General features: G+C 48.9%; 1 protein-coding gene across 3 annotated transcripts in view; it reads right to left on the bottom strand.

The window, feature by feature from the left end:
• Positions 1 to 22,148, bottom strand: part of SASH1 (SAM and SH3 domain containing 1) — a 220,481-nt gene extending 198,333 nt beyond the window's left edge. For 2 of the 3 annotated variants that reach the window (XM_055134915.1, XM_055134917.1), the window contains exon 1: positions 21,219 to 22,148. In XM_055134915.1, coding sequence (XP_054990890.1) covers positions 21,219 to 21,356 — 138 coding nt within the window. In that variant the 5' untranslated portion in view covers positions 21,357 to 22,148. The remainder of the gene's footprint in view (positions 1 to 21,218) is intronic. The other variant, XM_055134918.1, reaches the window with a different exon arrangement.
• Between the last annotated feature and the right edge of the window lie 4,006 nt (positions 22,149 to 26,154).

Here is a 26,154-nt window from a genome sequence, read left to right as displayed (position 1 = left end):
AACAAAACCAGGGGCAGGGTGGCTGGGTGCTTTAGCTGGAAGTATCAGTAGGCGTGCTGTACATGCGAGACCCCAGGGCCCAACCCCTGAGCCACAAAAACAGAACCACGTGCCACTCTCCAGGGTTCTCCTATCTCTGCCAGTGACAGAGACAGCTCCTTCTGGGACCTATTTCAACGCATCTCCTTAGGGAAATGGGCCCTTTTTTATTTCCAAGGAATTGATATAGTTTAGTATAGAAGAGACTATAGACCACAAAAATATGCATTAATAACATGTATTTATCCTCCCCCCATTTTCAGAATGAACTCAGAGTACTAAGTGATGAATACCTTTAAAGGATATATGAGTTGGTTTTTTGTTTTGTTTTGGGTGGGCTGTTTTGTTTTTTGTTTTTTGTTTTTTTTTTTTCTTTTTGGGTCACACCCAGTGATGGTCAGGGGTTAACTCCTGTCTCTGCACTCAGGAGTTACTCCTGGCAGTACTTGGGGACCATATGGGATGCTGGAGATTGGATCTGGGTCGGCCGTGTGCAAGGCAAATGCCCTACCCGCTGTACTATTGCTCCAGCCCTCAATTTTTTTTTTAAGACAGTTAGTTTTGTTGTATGGGGGCCACATCAAGCAATGCTCATTCCTGACGGTAACTGGGGGAGCATGTGATGCCAGGGATCAAACCCAGGTCTTCAGCATGTGCTCAGCCCTTTGAGCCATCTTCCACATCCCAAGAAAAGGCTATCTTCATCCATCTTCCATAGCCCAGTTCAAAATAATACTGTTTCAACATGCATGCACAAAAAAAAAGTGGGGGGGGAGGGCTGGAGCGATAATACAGCAGATAGGGCATGCACATGTCTCCGGGGGACACCAGTCTTACATGCTTTTATACATACATATTGTCTCCCAGAGAGTTCTCAGTCAAAAAGAGACTATGGAACAGCAGCAATAGTATAGCCCTAAGGGCGCTTTCCTTGCATACCCCAAGGCAACCAGGGTTTAATCCCCAACACTCATCTGGTCCCACCAGCCCCACCAGGATTGGTTCCCAAGTGCAGGGCCAAAAGTAGCTCCAGAGCACCACCAGGTGTGGTCCAAAAAACAAAAAAGAGGAATCACCAGCAATGATAAGTATGAAGTCCACACCTGAAATTATGATGAATTGCCTACCAACTCCTAAATCCACCCACACCCATGATCAAGATGAAAAGGGAAGATGAGAACTTCCGGGAGAAGGAACATCAGCCCTTGTGGTTTCTCTTTTCTCAAATAACCATCTTAAGGCCCCAGATGAAGTGCTGATCAAGCCCCCACACACAGCAGCCCGTCATTTCACAGCAGACGCCCAGAGACTGGGCGGCATCTCACCAAGCCCAGACAAACCTTCCCCTTAACCAAATTCTTTGACTTCCAGATGAAGCTTCATCGCCGGTGGAGCCCACACTTTCTCGGGTCCACCCTCTGCTGCCCCACTCCCTCAGCATAGCCTATTCCTGCACCTTCCTGCACCTCCTCTCAACATGCATCTTCCCAGACCCAAGACCCCTTTCACTAAACCTGCAGCCAAGAACTATGCATCGGAAAATGGACTTTAGGAAAGAGAGATCACGGTGTTTGGATTCCCCCCGAGGAATTTGCAGTCTTGGGGCCAGAGAGAGAGAGTAGGGGGAGTTAGATGCTTGTCTTGCATGCAGCCCACCCCAGTTTCATCTCCTGCACCACAAATGAGCACCTCCAGAAGTGACCCCCGAGCTGCAGAGATAGTACAGTGGGTACGGCACTTGTCTAGCATGCAGCTGACCTGAGTTCAATTCCTGGCATCCCATATGGTCCCCTGAGCACATCATGAGTGATTCCTGAGTTCAGAACCAGGAGTAACCCCTGAGCACAGCTGTGTTGAGCACAGCACAAAAACAAAACAAAACAAAACAAAAAAAACAACATAAGTGACCCATGAGCACAGGGCCAGGAGTTGGTCTCGAACACCTATCAGATAAGGCCAGCAGGTAGGGTGCTTGCCTTGCACGCAGCTGACCTGGGTTTGACCCCTGAGAATCCATCTAGTCCCCTAAATTCTGCCAAGAGTGATCCCTGAGCAGAGTCAGGAGAAAGCCTTCAGCACTGCCAGGTGTCGCCCAAAAACCTAAAAAAAAAGATAGGAAGAGCTCGTCGAGGGCAATGGGGCTTTGGACAGCGCAGCAATGTGGGATGGACGCCACGGACAGAGGTGACCAAGAGCAAGAGCAGAGAAAGAGTGTGGTGCCATGCAGAGCGGGCCCAGTAGAATTGAGTTGTAGGCCAGTGAAATGTGCCAGCCAGGAACTGGCCACGGAAAGGAGCAAAATAACCCCAAGAAAAGCCTTGTGCTCAGGGGGACTGTCCTTCATTTTGCAACATCAAAGCCCTGCACTTCTTGTTCCCTGTCTCACTGTGGCCGCAGGCTGGTTCTGGCGGGGAGAACTCCGGGCAAGGATGCTCCCTCTCTCGAGGGGGTCTCCCACAGCGGCTGAGCAGAGGCAGCACTACCCACTGGAACGTTCCCTCACCCGGACCTCACATGAGCTTCCCTTTGGGCTCGAGTCATTTCCTGTCCTCACTGCAGCCATTTCTAACCTTACATCCTCCGGGGAAACTGAATCACAAGCCCTAAGTACTCAGGACCTTCCAACTTCTGCATTTCTGCCTCCCACACCCAGATCCTTATGGGTCTCCACCCGTTCTCTGCCCACTGCCGTGCTGGATGCCAAGTGACGGACTCACTGTGGTTCTAAAGGGGCAGCCTCAGGAGGCTGTGCTCTGGGCTCCGGGGCTCACTGTGGGAGTTTGTATCCCAAAAAAGAGTGGAGTGTATCATAGGAAACTCCTGGGCCTTTTCTATCAACTTCCTTCCTCCTCCTTCCCAACTCGACAACTTTCCTTTTCCTCTGCAAACCAGAAGTTTCTTAATAGGATGTGTACTGGGCTGTGTAACGGTCTCCTAAGGGAAGTGACGAGGGTTTCGGCTCAAATCATCGACTCAGAGTTGGAAGAAGCAATCACTAGTAACCCACTGCAGGGAGCTTCGCCAACAGGAAGAGCAACCTGTGACCTAGAAAGTTCCATTTTTCCCCCCTCACTATTCTGGAATACCTTAAGAGGCCACACTGCTGAAAATTCTCTGAAAGTGTGTATTCTGAACCACTGGTGGGAATGAAAGTATATTCAGGGGGAACTGAACCTGAATGTCCCATAAGAGATTAAATGTCCCATAGAGAGTCATTGAGATGTCCGATCAAAGGATCCACAGAGAATAAAATGCAAAGCACTTAAACCTATTTTAAACCTCTTTCCATTCTCATCCCTGTCCTCTCACACTCAGCGACCCAGTGAAGAATGATTTCCCATTTTCAAGTTCCCCACAGCCCCTGAGAAGGGGGAGCCTGTCATATCAGGTGGTCTCAAGTCGAGATTACCCTCGAGATCCAGAGAATCTACCCTTCCTTAGCACTAACTTTTTGGGGTGAGGGGTACTTTTACACACACCCGGCAGTGCTCAGGAACTACTCCTGGCTTTGTGCTCAGGAGAAACCCCTAGCAGTGCTCAGGGAACCACATACAGTGCCAGAAATCAAATCTCAGCTACAGCAGAAGAAGCAGCTACACACAAAGCAAACACCTCACTTGGGGGGGTGGGGGGGGCGAGTAATATCCAAGATATATAAAGCACTGGTAGAACTTTAAAAAAACACACATAAAAATATGAGGGGGAGGACTGGAGCAAGAGTACAGCGGGTAGGGCAGCTGACCCGGGTTCGATCTCCGGCATCCCATATGGTCCCCAAGCCAGGAGGAACTCCTGAGTGCAGAGGCAGGAGTAACCCTTGAGCATTACTGAATTTGACCCAAAAAGAAAAAAATATATATATATATATATATATATATATGTGGGGGAAGAGATGAACAGCTGTCTGTGTGTCCTCCAGGAAGGCACACAGACAGCCGAAAGATAAGAAAAGGTGCTCTGAATCACTTGCCATCAGGGAAATGCAAATTAAAACAATGAGTATCACCTCACACCAGAGGAACGCATGAAACACATCAAAAAGAATAAAAATAACCAGTGTTGGTCACTCTGATTCACTGCTGATGCAAATGTTTAATGGTCCAGCCTTTTTAGGTAACCCCTGTGCATCACTGAGTGTGACCCAAAAAGCAAAAAAAAAAAAAAGTGAGGAACTGAGGAAATGGGTAGGGTACTTGCCTTGTGTGCAGCAGACCCAGATTCATTCTCCAGCATCCCAAATGGTCTCCTGAGCACTTTACAAGGAATAATTGCTGAGCACAGATCAAGGAATAACCCCTGAGCATCACCAGATGTGGCCCAAAAACCAAAACCAAAAACAAACAAAACCAAGGAATTGAACTTCCTTCCATATGAACCAGCAATTTCACTTTCTGGCATCTACCTGAAGAGCCCAAAAACTATTCAGAAAAAACACCTGCATCCCTATGTTCCCTGCAGCACTATTCACAATAGCCCAAATCTGGAAACAACCCAAGTGTCCAAGAATGGATGAGTGGATAAAGAAACTATGGCACATCTACACAATGGAATACGACTCAGCTATGAGAAAAGATGAAATAGGGCTGGAGAAATAATACAGTGGGTAAGGCACTGGTTTTACAAGAACCATACCCAAGAGTGATCCTCAGTATACCACAGGGTTCCCCAAGCCCCCACCAGGGGTAATTCCCAAGTGCAGAGCCAGGAGTCCTCCCTAAGCATTGTTGGATGTGACCCCTTTCCCCGCCCCCCCCAAAAAAAAAAAACTCAAAAGATGAAATCATGCGATTTGCCCCTACAGGGATGTATGTGGAGATTGTAGTTAATGCTGAGTGAAATTAGTCAAAGGAGAGGGACAGACACATTCTCTCATAAGTGGGATATAAAGAACCAAGGTAGGGGAATTAAAATGCCTACAGGAAACAGAAAGGGGGCCAAATTGACGCTGGGTGTGACACAAAAAGGCTGTTGTGGGGGGGCGGGGAGGGGGGGTGAAGCAAACAGAAAGTGAGAACTGGTTTCCAGAAGGAATCCACCACAGGAGAGACAGGGGGAAGATAGCATGTGCAGCGTGTGGTGCTGAAATTTCTAAGTGTGAAACCACACTGATAACAGCTTTGTAAACCACATTACTTTTAAAGATAAATTCCTGTTACAAGGTCCTCCAGTCTTCCTGCCCCAGAGCATCTTCACAAAGGACTCTCCACCAAGCCTTTTGGCAGTTTCAAAGAAGGCTCCAACTAACACACACACACACACACACACACACACACACACACACACACACACACACACATATATAACCTCCACTCAATCTCTTTGGGGAGTAAAATGATTGCAATGGTTGACCAGGGAGTGTAATATAGAATGTTCTGCCTTCTCCAATGAGTTCTGAGCATTAAGAGGGCAGAACAGAGACGGGCGGAAATTGGTTTCTCAGTTTCCTTGGGTATACAGCAAAGAAAAATGATACTACCTCCATACCCCTGCACCCTTCCTCTTTTTTTTTCTTTTTGGGTCACACCCGGTAATGCACAGGGGTTACTCCTGGCTCATGCACTCAGGAACTACTCTTGGCGGTGCTTGGGGGACCGTATGGGATGCTGGGAATTGAACCTGGGTCGGCCGAGTGCAAGGCAAATGCCCTACCCGCTGTGCTATCGCTCCAGCCCCTGCACCCTTCCTCTTGACCATACTATGTGCTGATATTCTTTCATATTCTCAAGTCCATTTTCGTGTCTGTTTTTAAAAAGGACAAAAGAAAATCGAAGCCAGGGAGCCAATGAACTGCTAATGGTTGAAGGAGGACTGACTGATATTCAAAGACAAAAAATGTGAGTGCCCTCAGCTGTAAAAACCATTTCCGAGCTTGGCCATCTCCCCAGTTATACAACACTGAGCGTCAGTCACAGCCTCAGTCACAGCCGAGATGCGGCTGCAACCTCAGGACACAATTCTCAGCACGAATAAAGCCTGTTTTGATTTGGAGCTTCCTGGGACAACAGACAACCCCCTACTCCCACCCCATCATTCCACTAAGTCATTTCTCAACCAAAACAACTTTCAGAACCTCATCTCTGGGGACTGCCAGACTGCATTGCATAATTCCGTGCTTACTTATCTTGACCCGACTAGCAAATCACTCAAACCCATCTTGCTTTGGCTTGTTCACTTGGTCTTTGGCTGATCTTCTGGAACCATCTGTAACCTGGTGCCCTTAAGGAACTCTTGCCCTGGATTTTCTTCTTAATGTGTAAGGACTTGAAACCAAACATTCTTGAACTTGTCTGCAAGTAATTCTGTAGGTATGCAAACAATAGGTTCTTGTGCCTTAAAAAATATCTTTTTTAAATTTTCCCTGCGGTGCTGGAGCTCATTCATACATGCAAGGTAGCATGGATTCAACCCTGAGCCATATCCAGACCTTGACTTTTTGCTTTATATCAAACCTTGACTTTTTTTTTTCTTTATATCAAAATTAGGCAGGGGGCCAAACAGATAGTACAGTGGGCAAAGTGTTCATCCTGCATGCAGCTGACCTGGGTCTGATCCCCGGCACCCCCTTATGGTCCCCCAAGCACCACGAGGAGTAATTCCAAAGTGCAGGTTCTGTTGTCCCAAGCATAAGCCCTGGGCATCACTGGATGTGGCCTAAAAACAAAAATAAAACACAAAACCTAGGTGGAAGACATTGTAGGGAGCCATCTTACAGAGCTTGGCTCTTATCGTCTAGTCAAGCGGAGGCTGCTTGGGATTCCTGTGATCTTATCATTTCACCATTTGTCTCACTAGCCAACGGCCATGCCTGATCAGCATTCTACTACTGTTCCTATGGGGGTCCAAGCATGCATACTATACCACCCCCCTCCCAGCAGAGGTATAAGTATTGTAACTGCTGTGAATGAACTCTCTCTTTCTCTCCTCCTCCTTCTGGCTCTGCGTCTGTTCATTCGGCTGCGTCCCCTCCCTTAGCCCCACGAAGGGTCCTCCCTGCGGGACAGGACGGGACCCCACAAGACATGACTTGGGAGGTAAGTGCATACACCTTGCATGTGACTGCATTCTTGATTTCCCAATCTCTGACACTCCTGAGCACAGGAACAAACCTCTGGGCACTGCCAGATGTGGCCCCCATGCCAAAATAAATAAATAAAACAAAAGCTAATATTATTTTTCAAAAAAAAAAAAAAAAAGAACTGCCTGGTCACTTGAAAACCCTTAGGCGAAACGGGGTAGAGTTCGCCTTTCCCGGTCTTGTGGAAGTGGGGCCCTTCCTGTTCTCTATAATAGGAGAACAAACTAGAAATCATGGGACCTGCAATTGTGTTGTTCTAGACAAACTCACAGCATGCCGGTCACAGAGACCCGGAGGCCTGGCTTCACTCTGTCTTCTGGAATCCGTGGGTCTTCAAGGATGAGTGTTTAGCTCGGTGACCCCCAAACCCACACAGCATGCAAGACCCCGGGGCCCAGGCAACCAGAGGAAACACAGACTCAAGGACACTGCATGTCACTTTCAGGTTTTACCCCAAATCCTGGTCCGAGACTAGCAAAACCGGGGGGGGGGGGCTGCAATGATAGTACAGTGGGCAGGGTGTTTGCCTCACACGTGGCCAACCTGGGTTTAATCCCCCACATCTCATATGGTCCCCCCAAGCACAGCCAGGCGTGATTCTTGAGGACAGAGCCAGGAGTAGCCCCCGAGCCTTGTCTAAAGACTAGCAGAAGCCATAGCCACTTGGGTCTGGTCTACCTTGGATGCTTATTCGCAAAAATTGGCAGAGAGATAACCTCCTGAGGACCTTTGCCTATTCCACAGGAAAACAAAAGAAATAGTTGAAGAATGGGTGCTGGAATATAGGCATGAAGAGATCAACCTGGTAGGCTAAGCACATGCTTTGCACACAGGAGGCCCGGCTCCCGGCCCTGGCACCACATGGCTGCTAAGCATGGCAAGGAGAGACCCACACACACATTGCTGGAAGCAGCCCCCAGGGACTGCCAAATATGAGCCTAAAAACACAAGGAAGGGAGGGAGGGCAAGGGAGGGGGGAAAAAGAAGAGGGAAGGGGAGGGAAGAAGGGGATGAGAGGGCTGGGGCAATAGCACAGCGGGTAGGGCGTTTGCCTTGCACGCGGCCAACCTGGGTTCGATTCCCAGCATCCCATATGGTCCCCTGGGCGCCACCAGGGGTGATTCCTGAGTGCAGAGCCAGGAGCAACCCCTGTGCATTGCCAGGTGTGACCCAAAAAGCAAAAAAAAAAAAAAAGGGGGGGGATGAGAGGGGAGAGGAAAGGAGAGGAGGGTAGTGGAAAAGGAGAGGAGGTAAGGGCAGAAAGGGAAGAAGAGAAAGAGGAGAGGGGAGGCCAATGAAAGGCAGAAGGCAGGTATGCTAGAAAAGGCCTAGGTGACTTAGTAAGGGCTAAAGCACGGTGGATCGCTGCAAGATGGGCTGGTGGGAAGGAGAGCCGTCAGTGAATCCACGCAGGTCAAGACACTAGGAAGGGCAGAGAGGACAAGGCGTTGGGCAAGTGCAAATATTTCCAGTAACACGCACATCATTCCTGCACGGGCCTCCCTGCAGCCCAGCCCTGGAGCCGCTCACATTCCCTTAGCTCCGCCGGGCTCCTGGTTTCTATGGCAGCCCTGCCAGGGCTCGGGAATGCAGGGCCCTACAGCGCCGGGACAGGCTGATGAGTTCTTTGATAGAGGACGCGGGGCTGCTCCCCCCGACACAGGGTTCTGTCGAAACACACATAATTCTTAGCCAACGCTGCGTTACATCACCAGGGTTTTACTGTATCTTTCATGGCCCGTCCTCTATGAATCATCTGACACCTATTTGCTCTAATAATGCTCACCGTAGAGCTTCCGTTTCATAACATCCTAATCAAGGCCAATCATTGCACCGGAGTGACGAGGGGCTTCCCGGAAGTTACACCTGGGCAACACATGTGGGGAAGGTCAGTGGGGCCGAGCTGTGGACAGCAGCAATGACCTGGCCAGCCCAGGCTTTCCTGGGAAATGGTGCACAGGACGAATTCCCCATTCACTATGTTTTTCAGATGAAACATTCTGGTCCTTCCAACACAGCACGCGCTTTTCTTGTCTATGTTTGGAGGCCACATCCGGGAGGTCTCAGGGTTTACTCCTGGCTCTGTGCTCAGGAATCATGAGGTGCTGGGGATCGGATGTGGGTCAGCCACGTGCAAAGCAAGCACCTTCCCCTCTCTACTGTCTCCCCAGCCCCAGAAGGTGCAAGGGTCTTCACTGTCTCAAAGATATTAAATTCCTTCAGATTTTCTTTAGGAGCATCATGAAGTTAGCCTCAAAGGTATCCCATTTTTTTGCCTGAAAAACTTCCTTTTGTTTTCACACTGAAAAGTGTTTGCAGGTAGCGGGTGGTGGTGGGGGGGTGTGTTCTGGTGGGGGACCACCACGACCATAGGATGCTTTTATAAAGTCTTGTCTGATGACCGTGAGATGATCTAATACGATCTTGTCTGGAGACTGCAGACAGACATCAAGAGCCAGAAGGAATTACTGGCGACCCTGAAACAGTAGTTAATTCAATAAAACCCTGGAAAAGGTTGCATCAAAATTAATGTAATAAAACAAATTTAATGCTTCTTATGAATCCAACGTTCAAAAAATAGAATCAGGCTGAAAGATAGTATGGGGAGGTGGGGGGAGGTTGTTAAGGCACGGTCTTGCATGTGACTGATCTTGGTTCAAATCCCTGGCGCCACATTTGGTCCCCTGAGGACAGCCAGGGATCAATCCTTAGCAGAGAGCCAAGTATGAGCCCTGAGCACTGTTGAATGTGAGCACAATACCTAAATAAATCAAATTAAATCAAATAATTTGTTACTACTTCCAACATGTCATATGTTCCTAGTAAGTCATCAGGCTTGGTGGGCTTGGAGAACCATCTGGGGTTCCAGGGATTGAACTCAGGTCTGCCAGGTGCGAGGTAAGTGACTGAACCACAGGAATATCTCTTCAGTCCCTCTCTGGCCATTTTTAATGGGATTGCACAAACACCTAACTATGGTCCTTGCACAACTGGGAGGAGTGGTGTTGAGGCCACACTTGGCTGTGCTCAGGGGCTATTTCCAGCTCTGAGCTCAGGAGTGATCCCTAGCGGTGCTCAGGGGATCATACGTGGTACCAGGGATGGAATCAGAGGGGGCAGGGTGTGGAGCCCACTGTTCTATCTCTCCGGCACCTAGGTCTTGTCCATTAGTCATGTTTTTCCCCTTCCTTCCTTTTGTTGCTGTGATAACTAGGAGTCACTCATGCACAGACACACACACATACATACAGACACACACACATACACATACATGCCCTGGTGGACTCCAGTTGCTTGTGGCTCTGGACAAAGCCACTGCAACGGTAACCACTGACATTGTCATAGGATCAAATTCACAGCCAAATGCTTCTAACACCCTTGCTCTAAGCCATGGAGCAATCTTCCATATCCCAAAGTTCTGGTCACTGTTTTAGATGTAGAAGCTAATTTGAATTGCTATTTTCACTGAAAATAAAAAACGGGGGGAGGGGGAGGGCAAAGAACATCACAAAAGACTAGAGCACAGGCTATGCATGCACTCTGGCCTCCATCCCTGGCACTGCATGGTCCCTGAGCATCACTGGAAGTGCCCTCCAAACACCAAATATCAGGGTGATGGTAGGTAGGCTCGAAGCACTGCCAGCTATGGTCCAAACAACAAACATCAAATATTTTTTCAAATATTTGCATTCTCAAACAAGGAAATTATCAATCTTTTATTTTGTGTGTGTGTACATGTGAGTGTGTGTGTGTGTGTGTGTGTGTGTGTGTGTGTGTGTATTCTGTGGCAGGAAGCTTGGGGGGAGTGCAGTTTACTGTTTTGTTTTGTTGGTTTTTTTTGCTGTGAGAGCCCCAGCCAGCTCTGTACTCAGAATTAGCTCTTGCTCTGGCACGACAGCACAGCCGGAAGGGCATTTGCCCTACACACGGCTGATCTGGGTTCGATGGCTGGCATCCCATATGGTCCAATATGGACTAATTCCTGCGTACAAATGCAGACCCAAGCTTGGCATTTATTTTTTTTTTTTGCTTTCTGGGTCACACCCGGTGATGCACAGGGGTTACTCCTGGTTTTGCACTCAGGAATTACCCCTGACGGTGCTCAGGGGACCATATGGGATGCTGGGAATCGAACCCGGGTCGGCCATGTGCAAGGCAAAAGCCCTTCCCGCTGTGCTATTGCTCCAGCCTCACTTGGCATTTTTGAGATACTTGTTTTTATTATTATTATTTTGCTGTTGTTTTGTTTTATAAGGGCCACACCAGCAGTGCTCAGGGGTCACTTCTGGTTCTAGGGTGGCTCCTGGCAATGTCGGGAGTGGGGTGGGGGGCACACAGGGCCAGAGATCAAACCCTGGCTTTCTGCATTCAAGCACACACAAGTCCATTGAGTTTTCTCCCCAGCCTGAAATACTATTTTTATTTTATTTTATTTTTTTTACTTTAATGAATCGCCATGAGATGCAGTTACAGACTTACAAACTTGCATGATTACGTTTCAGTCATACAATGTTCAGGTACTCATCTCTCTACGTGCCCATTCTCCACTACCAAAGTTTCTAGTCTCCCTCCTGCCACCCCCACCCTTTACCCCCCACCCCCACTGCCTCTGTGGCAGGCACATTCCCTCTTACACTCTCTCTTTCTCCTTTTGGGTGTTATGGTCTGCAATACAGGTACTAAGTGGCCATCATGTTTGGTCCATAGTCTACTTTTAGCACACATCTACCATCCCGAGCAAGCCCTCCAACCATCATTTACTTAGTGGTCCCTTCTCTATCCCGGCTGCCTTTCCCCCCAGCACATGAGATCGGCTTCTAAGCTATGGAGTGATCCTCCTGGTCCTTATCTCTACTATGCTTAGGTGAACCACTATTTTTAAAAAGAAACCTAAATAATATTTTTAACGTGGTGGGGTGCTTTGGGGAGATGTTAAGGGAGAACCTAGCCAAAACCAAGTGTTAGGCAAATAAGCTAAAGGAAAAAAAATCAACTAGGATAAATCTTTGGGCTGGAGCGATAGCACAGCTGGTAGGGTGTTTGCCTTGCATGCAGACAACCCGGGTTCGATTCCTCTGCCCCTCTCGGAGAGCCTGGCAAGCTACTGAGAGTATCTCACCTGCATGGCAGAGCCTGGCAAGCTACTCATGGCATATTCAATATGCCAAAAAACAGTAACAACAAGCCTCAAAATGGAGGCATTACTGGCGCCCGCTTGAGCAAATCGATGAGCAACGGGATGACAGCGACAGAGTGATACAGAATAAATCTTTAAAGTCACTAAGACTGAGTAAACACTGCCGCTTTTTTTTTAATCCCACTCTCAGTGAATGGCACATTTAGGAAAAATTTTGATGGTAACTCCCTTCTAAGCCCACTCTGCTGGCTAGGTGAGAGAAAAAAGCCACAATCTCAGATAGCGACCACCTGCTACTGGCTCTCAAGGCCGAAGTAACAGCCAATGAAATGAAACACCCAAATAAGCCCCCGTGAAGTAAGTGTCCAGCGCCTCCCCCCCTCCCCCCCCAAAACGACCAGGTTTCCCCACAAGGCAAGGAACCACCGCCTCCAGAGCGCTCCTCCTAAATACCAACTCGCTCCTGTTTTCAGCAATCATTGTAGAAAAGGAAAAAGACAGCGGGAGAGACCCCTGGGCAAAGGAAAACTACTGATTACAGAGAGGAAAAATGATCCCATTAGTAAGCCTTTGTCCTGAGTCTCAGACACCATATGTCTGAGGAGGCATCTCCGAGCAGTCATCTGGGTTCCCTGGGTTGACAAACAAGAAAAGGTACCAGCCAAGGGGTTATCTCCAGGAGACGCCTCGCCTCATAAAGAATGAATGCTGAAGCGTTATGGAACCAAAGAAAGGGGGACACCAAACAACTGGCTTGGAGCAAGCCTCGGGAGGGACAGGCCCTCATTTTCGGGTCTTATTACCAGAAGGAAATTAATAAATAAAGGAGCATGCCATCTGAAAAAGGAAAAATGCATGTGGCCAGAAAAATACATCTGACCTCAAAATTAAGTGTGATGTAGGGCCGGAGCCATAGTAGAGTGGGATGGGCATTTGCCTGGCACACGGCAACTACGGTTCCATCCCCAGCACCCCTTAGGGTCCCCGGAGATCAGCCAGGAGTGATCCCTGAGCAGAGCCAGGGGTAAGCCCTGAGCACTGTTAAGGGTGCCCCACCACCACCCCAATATATATATATATATATATATATATATATATATATATATATATATATATATATACTGAGCTTAAAGACTAGATGAAGATAGTTCAAAGGGATGAAGACATGGTTTGCTGTAAGCAGCCCAGGTTCGATCCCCGGCATCTCTGGGAGTGATCACTAAACAGGCACCCAGGAGTGGCTCCTGAGTGCTGCCTTAAGCAGCTTAATCAATGAATAAAGAAAGAAAAGGTACTGGGCCTAAAGAGAGTGGAATCCCTGATGCCACAGGAGCTCCCCCAGGGATAACTCCCCCACAAGCGCTAAGCCACAATTAGCCCCTGAGTACCACCGGGTATGGCTCCTCAATATATATATATATATATATATATATATATATATACAGATATATATATATATATATATATATATATTTAAGAAATGAGAGGCCACTGGGGCTGGAGCAATAGCACAGTGGGTAGGGCATTTGCCTTGCATGTGGCCGACCCGGGTTCGATTCCCAGCATCCCATATGGTTCCCTGAGCACCACCAGGAGTAATTTCTGAGTGCAGAGCCAGGAGAAACCCCTGTGCATCGCCGGGTATGACCCAAAAAGCAAATAAAATAAAATAAAATTGAGGGGCCAGAACAGTTGTAAAAGGGTTAAGGTGCTTGCCTTGCATGCAACTGAGCAGAGTTTGAACCCTGACATCACCTACACTGCCAGGAAGGATCCCAGAGCACAGAGCCAGGAGTAACCCCTGGCTGCCAGGTGTGGTCCCCAAAGAATAACAAAAAGTACTATAAAATTGCAGCTTGGAGACAGGCTGTGACTCAGCCCAGCATCTCGGATGTGAAGGGCCCGAGTTCCGTCCCTAGCGGCACCCACAGGAACACAGCTGTGAGCAGCCCCCGGGGTACCACAGCCACTCAGGCAGACCGCTCCCAGCAAAGGGACCACAGATCCCAGATCTAGGATCCCGATAGACAGAGAAAAGAGAGACCGCAACTAGGAGTTCTTTTCCAAGGAATATGACCACGCTCGAAATCCTAGTCTGTGCAATGGACGACATGTATGTTTGCTGTCATGGTGAAAAGGAGACATTACAGGGGCTGGAGCGATAGTACAGCAGGCAGACCATTTGCCTTGCACGCAGCCAAGCCAGGTTCGATCCCGGGCATCACAAATGGTCCCCCCGAGCGCCACCAGGAGTAATTTCTGAGTGCAGAGCCAAAAGTAACCCCTGAGCATCGCTGGATATGACCTCCTCTCCCAAAAAAATTTACCATAGGTGACCATGCATCAAGCATGTGAAAACCCCAGGAGGAAAAGGGCAAGGCCCAAGCCAGGGAGAGTGGCAAGTGATGGCCGGATCACAGGGGAAAAAGGGGAGCACGGGAGCAGAAGACTAGATGGCAGCACCTCCTTCTCCCACTGCAATCACCAAAGACTTGTCACTTTGTCTTTCATGAAGAACTGCAACTTGGGGCCTGAGTTCTAGTCCTGGTTCTTACAGACATGAGCCCATCCATGCTTCCCTCTGCCCCTCTGCCACCACTGAGAACTCCACCACTTACAAAGCCCCCAAATTACAACGGAGTCAGAAAAAAATGTCAAACTGGGGCTGGTTCCAAGATGCAAAAATTGGGCCGGAGTGATAGTAGAATGAGTAGGGCATTTGCCTTGCATGCAGCCAACCAGGGCTTGATCCCCGGCATCCCATATGGTCCCCCGAGCACTGCCAGGAGTCATTCCTGAGTGCAGAGCCAGAACTTAACCCCTGAGTAACACTGGGTGTGACCCAAAAAGAGGAAGAAAAAAAAGATGCAATAATTGACTCTCCAACTCCAAGACTGACAATTTAGTCCTAAGATGTCTGGCTTCCAGGAAAACACCTCCAGACATGGACAAAAGGAAAGACTCAAAGCACTCTCCCTTTAAAAGGCTCTCCCCTCCCCCACACTTTCCCTAAATATACAAAGCAAAGGAGGGTCTTCAAAAAAAAGGATAAAAAAAAAAAAAAAAAAACGACCACAGCCAATGGCCAACAGGTTGATGGGTTAAAGGCTACCACCAAGAAACTTTCTGGGAGCTTTCTTAGGAGCTAGAAAAGCAGAAGGCTTGGAGTCACTCTCCAGCTCTACAAACTGCATTTTCCAAGCAGAGCTAGGAAATGGGTGTAGACAGCAGGACTAGGGCGCCAAGAGAGGAAATTTAAGGGTTGGGGGAGGGGCATCTCTCAGGATCTTGCAAACAATGGGCACTTGCCAACTCCCATCCTCTCCTCTCCCAATTCAGTTTTTAAAAAGACCGGGTTGAGGTCTCAAGAGGCACTTACATTCTTAAGGGAAAGCTTTAAGAATGGTCACAATGTATGACACCAAATGGATAATCAATGAGAGGGAAGAAAATGACCTACCATATCTAATAACCTGAGCAGTTTCTGTTCTTAAAAACAACTGCCCTCTCCCCGCACACCGAAAGTTTAACTAAGTAAAGTAGAATGGACGACGGGGAATATGTGTCTGCAGTATGGCCTCAAGAGGAAAGTGTGATCGCACAGGATTCTAGCTCATTTGCACTTGGGGGTTGAAATTAAGCATGTCCTCCTGAAAGGTGATGTGCTTTGAAACCCCAGCCTTGCCCCCAGACCCCAACCCAGCCTCAACGCAGAGTTTGCGAACAGAAGGACGCGGATTTCACAAGAAGGCTATGGTTTAATTGCTTGGGGTTTACAAACATGTTGCAATTTGCCATTATCATAACCACTTGGAAGTGCCAGGAATTTCCTTTGCATGATGATAAAACTAGCGAAAAGGGAGCTGAAGCATGGACTTAATTTATTCTTGTTTTCCTAAGTGCACCCCATTAAAGCGAGACATGAGTTTTTTTACAGAGCTGTATTTTGATGTGGTTCCTGCATTTGGGAAGCAGTGTTGTTGGGTTTTTGTTTGTTTGTTTGTTTTTAATTTAGTCCAACCATGTTCTCAGGATTCAATAAGTCCCAGGCACTGAAGATTAAAAATAACAAGAAGAAAAAACACTAACCCTGTCCTACAGGCACTCACAAGCCGTAGAATATTTGTACACTCATTTTCTCTTAATCCCACACCTATTTTCATGCAGTTATTAGTATGCATCACTCTAGTCAACCTCAAACATTTTCATACCAAACATTAGAATATATTTCTGTAAATAAACATGCTGTTACCAGTTATAGAAAAACAACTATGGAACGATGCTGAACAGTATGGCAATGAATCAATTTGTCTTTATTTTTGCACCCTGCCCATTGCACTATCTCCCCAGCCATTCCCCCCTGCACACCCGTTTCTGTTTGGTTGGTTATTTTTTCTTTCAAGCTACAGCCAGCAATAATCAGGGACTACTCTCAGGTCAGTGCTCGAAGTCACTCCTGACACTTCTGGGGGAACATTAGGTGCAGGGGATCAAACTGGGACTCTGCGACACCAAGCGTGAGCTCCAGTCACTGAGTTGCCTAGGAGTGAATTAATTTACTTTTTTATCTTTTTTGTGTGTTTTTGTACCTCTGTACTATCTAACCTCTGTACTGTCTCTCTGGCCCCTTAGTCTTGATATTTTCACACCCAGCGATGCTCAGGGCTTACTCCCAGTTCTGCACTCAGGAATTACTCCTGGCAGTGCTTGGGGAACTATATAGGGTGCCGGGGACTGAACCCAGGTCTGCCACATGCAAGGCAAACACCCAGACCGCTGTACTATTATTGCTCTGGCCTCAGGAGTGAGCCTACTTATTTATTTATTTAATTGAATCACCATGAGATAGTTACAAAACTGATTGTGGTCGACTTCAGACATATGGTGTTCCAACACCCATCCCTCCACCATTGTATATTTCCCCACCACCAATGACCCCAGTTTCTCTTCTGTCACCCTCTCTCCAGCCTGACTCTATAGCAAGCACTCTCTCTCTCTCTCTCTCTCTCTCTCTCTCTCTCTCTCTCCTTTCCCCTCTCTTCCCTCCCACCCTCCTTCAGGGTATTGTAATTTACAATACAGGTACTGACAGGTTATCATGTTTGTCCTTTTCCCTAATTTCAGCACTTTTTTTTTTTTTTTTTGCTTTTTGGGTCACACCCAGCAATGCACAGGGGTTACTCCTGGCTCTGCGCTCAGGAATTACTCCTGGTGGTGCTCAGGGGACCATATGGGATGCTGGGAATCGAACCCGCGTCGGCAGCATGCAAGACAAATGCCCTACCCGCTGTGCTATGGCTCCGGCCCCAGCATGCAGTTCTTATCCAGAATGTTACAGTGGTCCCTTCTCTATTCCAACTGCCTTCTCCCCCCCAGCATTTGACATGGGCTTCCGGCCCTGGGACAGTCCTCCATCCTGGTCCTTGTTTCTAATGTCCTTGGGTACTGGCCTCATATTATGTTTTTTTATATATATCCCACAGATGAGTCCAATCATTCTATGTCTATGCCTCTCCTGACTCATTTCAAGATTTTAAGGAGTGAATCACTTTACACCGTGCCCCAAAGAAATCGAAGAACCATCCTGCACTGAGATCTAGGTTTCTAGGGTTGTTTTTTTTTCTTTCTTTCTTTTTTTCTTTTTTATTTTTGGATTTTTAGGCCACACCTGGCAATGCCCAGGGATTACTCCTGGTTCTGCCCTCAGGGATTACTCCTGGGGTGCTCCAGGGGACTGTATGGGATTGCCAGGGATTGGATGCAGGTCAGACACATACAAGACCAGCAACCTACCTGCTCTATGTACTATGGCTCCAGCCCCTGAAAAAAAATCTGTTTCTTAAGCAACACCCCTTCCTGGGTTAGAAATAGCAAAATGCCCTGTGGCAAAAGCCCAGCATCCTTCAAAACACAGAAGGTGTATTCATTCTCCTAAAAGAAATGTTTGAAACTAACAGACTTTGAAGTTTGTTTACACTTATGATGGGATGCGAAATTCCTCTCCAAACCTAAGTTCAGTAGTGAAAGAATCTGTTAAATCGCACATCCCTAAAACGCTGCGCGCGCGCGTACACGCACACACGTAGCCCAGTGGGAGAGAGCGCGCAATCTACACGTGAGGCTCTGGGTTTGATTCCTGGCCTGCAAAACATTCTGGCGTAAGAACATTTTTATTAAGTGAATCTGGGCTAGTTAAGCATCGAGTACAGGGCGTGAAGGTGAGGGAACAGTTGTCAGTAACAAATGCATATGGCACTGCTCAAATCATTTCACATGTCTAGGCTGATTGCAAAATAGTTGAAATACAAAATAAAGGAAATGTGTGTTCCATTTTGGTCAGTGCAGAGAAACATGACCGAGTTCCCTCAGTGGGTCACCCCACCCGGCCAGGCACAGGGGCCACAGCTGAAAGCAGGGATTTGAACCACCCTAGCAGGAACAGCTACATTACAAGACCTGCAACGTTTTTTACCTCTGTGCTATCTAACCTCTGTACTCTTTCTCTGGCCCCTGGGTCTTGATGTTTCCTCAAAGATACCATTTCTTACAAGCACTGGGTGAGAGCTTTCTAGCAGCAGCAGAAAGCAAGGGCCTGGCTTCTAATCTGCTGATTTCCAACACACATGGGACAAAGGAGAGGTAAGCCCCGTCTTCCTCCGGATTTCACCAAGGAACATTCCTGCTATCCTACTCTTAATTCCAAGAAAAATTAAAAGATGGGAAACGGAGAGTGACTAGAACTTGTGCAGGGCAATCCTTCAAGTCTTTCCAGTCTCACATGGAAATATTAGCTTTGTAAGAAAAATACATATTTTCTCCCGCATCTGCCCTTTGAATAACAGGTTTGAGTGTCTGGGCCCCACCCCTTCGAGCCGCCCCGCCAAAGCACACGCTGCAGCAACTGACCCCGCCATGCTGGAATCTGCTAAGGAAGGGAAAAGCAAAGTCTCTGGGTCATGCCACCTGCCAACACTCGCTTCCAAAACAAGCCGGGTGCCCCTCGGTCTCCAGCCCATCCCCTGGGGAGGGATGCCATGTGATGTTGTCAACCCCGTTTTCTCAGTGACCGAAAATCACACAGTGAGATCTAAGCAAGAAATAACACCATCAACTTCCTGCTTGGGCAAAGTTAAACAGTCCACAGGCACAACTTCCAAATGTTCTGGAATTTCACTGAAGGGACTCATCGTCTGAGCACAGCTCTGGAAAGGCAAACACGTGGGGGAGGGGCGGCGGGGTTAATGAAATATCTGTGATTTCACGACCATGTTATAATTTTTTTTTTAAGATAGAAGAGAAGGGGGCTGGAGCTAGCACAGCAGGTAGGGTGTTTTCCTTGCATGCAGCTGACCCAGGTTCGATTCCCAGCATCCCATATGGTCCCCCGAGCACCGCTAGGAGTAATTCCTGAGTGCAGAGCCAGGAGTGAGCCCTGAGCATCACTGCGTGGGACCCAAAAAGCAAAAAAAAAAAAAAAAGATTGAAGAGAAGGCCGAAGTGATTTTACAGCAGGTAGGGCATTTGCATTGTCCATGACCCACCCCAGTACCAGCCATGGCACCCCTTGCAGTCTCGAACCCTGGCCAAGAGTGATCTGAGTGCAGAGCCAGAACTAAGCCCTGAGCACTGCCAGATGGGGCCCGACAACAACAACAACAACAACAAATTGTTGTTGTTGAGTGCGCAGAACAAATAGAAATCTTCTGACACCCACGGGACTGACCAAAAATAAACACCTGAAAATTGAAAAACTAGACTTCCACTTGGAAGTCTGGAAAGATGAGTCAAGGCTGCTTGTAGAAAACAACAACAACAACAACAAAAAAAAAACCCGGCGGACTCTCCATTTATTGAGCACCTATTACAGGCCAGTTACACAGACATTATTTTAGCTGGATCTCAGAAAATCAGGATCATCTCAGCTCACACCCTAGCCAAGGTCAACGAGAGCTAGGATGTGACCAGAACTCAGTCCAAAGCCCAATAAGCTGATTTACTTTGCTTTAGAAAAAAAGGGGGAGGGGGAGGGGCGGGAATTGCATTCTTCCACACTTCCCAAAAAGAAGTTTCTTTTGAAATAATGCATGTCCCCTTAGGAAAGTCAAATCCCCCTTGCTGAAAATCTGGAGCCCTCTCTCCAAGGAGTTCCCACAAGTGCCAGTCCCAGACCTTTAAGCAAAAATGGACATTTTATGGGTGGATTAAGATGTCTGCCTAGAATAACACTCCCCCTCCCATCTGATTCCTGTCTACCTGCCAAACCTTCGGCTTCACCAAATCAAACCGAATCCTTCCCCCAAGGTACTGGGACCCACAGCGCCCCGTCCTCCTCGCTCAAGAACTCAGTCTCAGAAACGGTGCCAACTCCACGGGGCGGGTTGAAAACGTGAGTGGCCCTTTCCAAACACATGACAGCACAGATTTCACAGAATCGGCCCTATTGTTCCGCGTCCCAAACATAGGACAACAAACAGCCTTGTAAACCTACAAACGCAAAACCGGCCAACTGAGCCCAGACAGCCAACCTGGGGGTGGTTCCTGTTGGGGGACCTGCAAGTCTTTCCCTCTCCCCGCCGGAGCACCAAACGGAGAAGCCAGCGACGTCTTCTCAAATCCAACGGCGACAGGAACCTCGGCCAACCCGTGTTTATTTACATCGACGCTCGGAAGGGACTTTTCTAGCCGCCTTCCCCCCCCCCCCGCCCCCCGACGCCGACTTCTCAGCAGGTGTCCCAGCTAAAACGCCTGGATTTCACACCTGATTGTTTGGATCTAATACAATGTAATACAATGTATATACTATATTATACCTTGGACGCGATCTGGGGCTTGTTAGTTATTAATCAGAGTTAGAAATCCTCCACCACGTGTACTGAACAGCCCCCCAAGTACCGGGCGACCCCCTGGGCCGAGCGGCAGAGCGAGTCGACGAGCGCCCCGCGCGCCCGCAGCACGCAGGTAACTCACCAGGATGCCCATCACGTCGGTCCAGAGCCGGGAGAAGCCCTCGGACATGCCAGCAGCCGCCTCCGGCTCCTCGGCCACGGGCTGGGGCTCGGGCTCCGCTTCGGGCCCGGGGCCAGCCGCTCCCGCGTCCTCTTCCATGGCCGATCCCGGCGCGGGCCGTGCGTCCGGCTCCCCGCGGCGCCCCGGTGCCCGCAGGAGCGCGCGCGCCCGGCCCCCCGGCCCCGGTCCCCGCCCGCCGCGTCAGCGAGCCGCGCCCCCGCGCAGCATCCCCCACCCCGGGCCGCGGCCGGGCGCTCGCGGCTCCTCGGCTCTTAGGTGACGGCGCGAACTGACAACTCCAGAAAGAAAACTTTTGCCCGGCCCGGCCCGGCTGCGCCCGGGCCTTTCGGGGGAGAAGGCAGGAGGCAGAGTTCGCACCACCCGGCTTGACGGCGGGGAACGTTGGCCGCCCAGCCGCCGAGAAACACACTGCCAAGCCGTTCCTCCCCGGGACGGGAACCAACTCACGCAGGCACGCGACTCTTTTTTGCTCCTGGCAAGTCTGGGCAGGGCCGGGCGGGCGTGACCGCGGTGCCTCGGAAACCGCCAAGGCCCTCCCCGGACCCCCTTTCTGCAAAATGAGCTCTTCCAGCCGCCCCGGACTCCCTCCCCTCGATGCTTCAGAAAGCGTTTAGCAACAAAAGGTGCTCTGATGTCAGGCGCTTTGCATGGAAATGAGCCCCAGACAGGAGAACAAATCGCCTGTTGAAAGAGCAGCCGCGCTGCAGCCTCCCGCCCGCGCAAGTTTCCAATCTTTGAGACGCACTTGGGCACCGCCAGCCCAGAAAGTTAATCTTTAAGCGACTCCTGCCCGGGCAGGGCCGAGGTCGGTCGGTCCTGCAGGGCGCGCGCACCTCGGCCCCGGGGAGCCGGGCGATCACAGGAAATCCTGCTTTGCCTCCAGTCGGCCAGGACGCGGGGGCGGGGCGGCGATGGGGGGGGACCTGGGGGGTGGGTGACCAAGTGACCAGGGCTGTGCTCCTGCCATTGTGTGTGCCCCTCTCCGGGAGGCCGGACATCTGGGTTCCTGGGGGTGCCCGCAGCGCTGGCCATTGCTAGAAGTTTCAGCTAATTGGGAAAAATGTGCTCTGGATTTTCTGGTTGTGTTTTATTTTGTTTTTAGTTTGCATGAAAGACGGTGGGCAATTTCATTTTCAAAGCTCAGGATTGGGGTGGTAGCCATCTCATCCAGGCGCACGGCTGGGGGCTTGGGCCGTGGGGGGAGGGGCGGTTTTCCCCCCTCTTTTTGCTTTTGTTTGTTTGCTTGCTTTCTAGGCCATACCTGGCGATGCTCAGGGGTTACTCCTGGCTGCCTTCAGGGATCACTCCTGGCGGGGCTCGGAGAGACCCTATCGGATGCCTGGGATCAAACTCGGGTCGGCCGCGTGCAGAGCTAGTGGCTTAGCAGCTGTATCATCTCTCCAGCCCAGCGATGTGTATTTTTCAAGGGCAAGAGCCATGACGGATCTTGTTTGGGGAGGGAAATAGTCCTGGAGAGGTTTTCTCTTTTCGTGAGTCTTTAAGAAAACCACTCAGAACGTGTCCTGGGAGGTATCAATATGTGTTAGCTCCGGTGCAGTGACTGGTCACTGGGTTAAGAAGCCTCGGAGAATTTGTGCCGGTGTTCCAGGGCTGAGGGACTTGCAGGTGAGCTGTCCCCAGGAGAAACTGCTCAGTTTTAGAGGCCTCTTTTGTTGCTTTTTGCCTTAAGAGCAATAGAAGTAATCTCCCTAGTTCATTTCTGGGAGCACCTACCGAGGAAATAGACTTAAGAGGAAAAGTTCAAACTTGAAAACAAACCAAAAAAAAAAAAAAACAGAACTTTCCTGGGGCAGGGTAGTACAGTGGGTAGAACTCCAGCCTTGGCATGCAGCTAACCTGGGTTGATCCCAGAAGCCCATATGGGCCCCTAAGATCCACCAGATATGACCCCTGAGTTCAGAGCTAGGAGCAAACTCTGAGCATAACTGGGTGTGACCCCAAACCAAAAAAAAAAAAAACCCTTTCAAAGGAAATTAAAGGTAAAAGCATGATTCCAGATCAATATTTCTAAAAGTAGAGAAAGTGCACGATTTAAAAAGAAAGAAAGGGGGGCTGGAGTGATAGCACAGTGGGTAGGGCATTTGCCTTGCACTCGGCTGACCCGGGTTCATTTCCCAGCATCCCGTATGGTCTCCTGAGCACCACCAGGGGTTATTCCTGTGTGCAGAGCCAGGAGTGACCCCTGTGCATCACCGGGTGTGACAAAGGAAGGAAGGAAGGAAGGAAGGAAGGAAGGAAGGAAGGAAGGAAGGAAGGAAGGAAGGAAGGAAGGAAGGAAGGAAGGAAGGAAGGAAGGAAGGAGGAGGAAGGAAGGAAGGAAGGAAGAAGGAAGGAAGGAAGGAAGGAAGGAAGGAAGGAAGGAAGGAAGGAAGGAAGGAAGGAGGAGGAAGGAAGGAAGGAAGGAAGAAGGAAGGAAGGAAGGAAGGAAGGAAGGAAGGAAGGAAGGAAGGAAGGAAGGAAGGAAGGAAGGAAGGAAATCGCACAAACTTTTCCTGGCTAGTAAAGTGGCATTATGTTGCCTGGGAAGCATATAGAAAGTGAATTCATTTGAGCAAACCTGGTACTTAGACTGCTGATGCCGGGTTAGGCCAGAGGCTGTTCCAAGACACAGGGAATCCCACGGCACCTCAGGCCAATCAATGGTAGGTCATTTATCACATTGTTGTTATTATTAGTTATGACTGTAACTATAATATTAGCTTTGCATGTAAACACTGAGCACTGCAGGGTGTGGCTCAAAAACATAACAAAACAAAACAAAAATGTGGGTCTGGGAACTGACTCAAAGGGCTAGAGCACATGCTTTGCACATAGGAGACCCCCCCTTCCCCTGGCAGCACATGGTCCCAACTCTGTTAGTAATGATCCCCTGGCAACACAGGGTATAGTCTCGAAAGTAACAAAAAGAACTATGCTGATATTTTTTCTTTTCTTTTTTTTTTTTTTTTTTTGCTTTTTGGGTCACACCCAGAGATGCACAGGGGTTACTCCTGGCTCTGCACTCAGGAATCACCCCTAGCGGTGTTCAGGAGACCATATGGGATGCTAGGAATCGAACCTAGGTCAGCTGTGTGCAAGGCAAATGCCCTACCCGCTGTGCTAACACTCCAGCCCCTACGCTGATTTATTTATTTATTTATTTATTTATTTATTTGCTTTTTGGGTCACACCTGGCGATGCACAGGGGTTACTCCTGGCTCTGCACTCAGGAATTACCTCTGGCCGTGCTCAGGGGACCATATGGGATGCTGGGATTTGAACCCGGGTCGGCCGAGTGCAAGGCAGACGCCCTACCCGCTGTGCTATCTCTCCAGCCCCTATTTATTTTATTTTATTTTATTGCTTTTTGAGTCAGATTCTGTGATGCACAGGGCACAGGGGTTACTCCTGGCCCTGCACTCAGGAATTACTCCTGACGGTGCTCAAGGGACCACACGGGATGCTGGGACAGGAACCTCATGCAGGGTAAAGCCCTACCCGTTGTGCTATCGCTCCAGCCCCACTATAATAATTCTAAGGGGCAACTTGTTCTCTGCATAAACAGCTCTTTCCTTCCTTCCTTCTTTCTTTCTTTCTTTCTTTCTTTCTTTCTTTCTTTCTTTCTTTCTTTCTTTCTTTCTTTCTTTCTTTCTTTCTTTCTCTCATTCTTTCTTTCTTTCTTTCTTTCTTTCTTTCTTTCTTTCTTTCTTTCTTTCTTTCTTTCTTTCTTTCTTTCTTTCTTTTCTTTTTTTTTCTCCATTTTTTGACCTTACCCAGCAGTCCTCAGGGCTTACTCCTGGCTCTGTACTCAGAGATCAGCCCTAGTGGTGCTTGGGATATGGTATGTGGTGCCAGGGGTCAAACCCAGATCAACTTCAGCAAGGCAAGAACCTTGCCCACCACACCATTTCTCCAGCCCTGCATAAACACTTTCTAGTAAATGAGTGAACACAGAGTCTAGAAATAGGACGGTGAGGTCTAGGTGAGGGGCCCCAATGCCTGATGCAAATCATAATTTTTATGATTGACTCACCAGAGAAGCTGGAGGCAAAGCATTGGCCCTGATGGCAGTTTCCCTAGCCAGGAGGAGGCAAAGCCACCCTAATTGCCACCCACCTCCTCAAAGGTTTCCAGGTCAGCATAAGAGAGGTAAGGACACATACACACATATCGCTGTCATTAAACCTTGCCAGCAGTTTGGCATTTATAGAAATTGGTCTTTCCTAGACATTCAGGCTCCTTTTCTTGGTGCTCCTTATACGTGAATAGAGAAAAGAGATGAAGAATAGACTCATTTCGGACACGTGGATGCTTTTGGTTGTGTTGTCTTTATGGAAGTAGGAAATATTGAAGCATACTACTTCTAGAATTTGAATAATCGTGTGAAGTGGTTTATATATGAAACTGAACCTCTTGTTAGGGCGGTGGGTATTTGTTTACTTTTTAGTTTTTAGACTACACGTTGCAGTGCTTAGCACTTCCTCCTGGATCTGCACTCCTGACAGTGCTCAGGGGACATGTGGGGTTCTGGGGATCAAACCTGGGTCAGGGGCTGGAGAGATAGCACAGCGGGTAGGGTGTTTGCCTTGCACGCGGCTGACCCGGGTTCAAATCCCAGCATCCCATATGGTCCCCTGAGCACGGCCAGGGGTAATTCCTGAGTGCAAAGCCAGGAGTAACCCCTGTGCATCGCCAGGTGTGACCCAAAAAGCAAAAAAAAAAAAAAAAAAAACCTGGGTCAGCCACATGCCAGGCAAATGCAGTACCGCTGTACTATCACTCTGGCCCCACAGCTGAACATCTTTGCTGATCAACTTCATAATGCATTTACTCAAGGTGCGCTGATGACCTCTCCTAAATGTAAGTCATTTTTCCA

The sequence above is a fragment of the Sorex araneus genome, chromosome 4, assembly GCF_027595985.1.
Source record: "Sorex araneus isolate mSorAra2 chromosome 4, mSorAra2.pri, whole genome shotgun sequence".
NCBI lineage: Eukaryota > Metazoa > Chordata > Mammalia > Eulipotyphla > Soricidae > Sorex > Sorex araneus.
The sequence above is the reverse complement of the archived record's forward strand: the minus strand, read 5'-3'. Positions and strand labels throughout refer to the sequence as shown.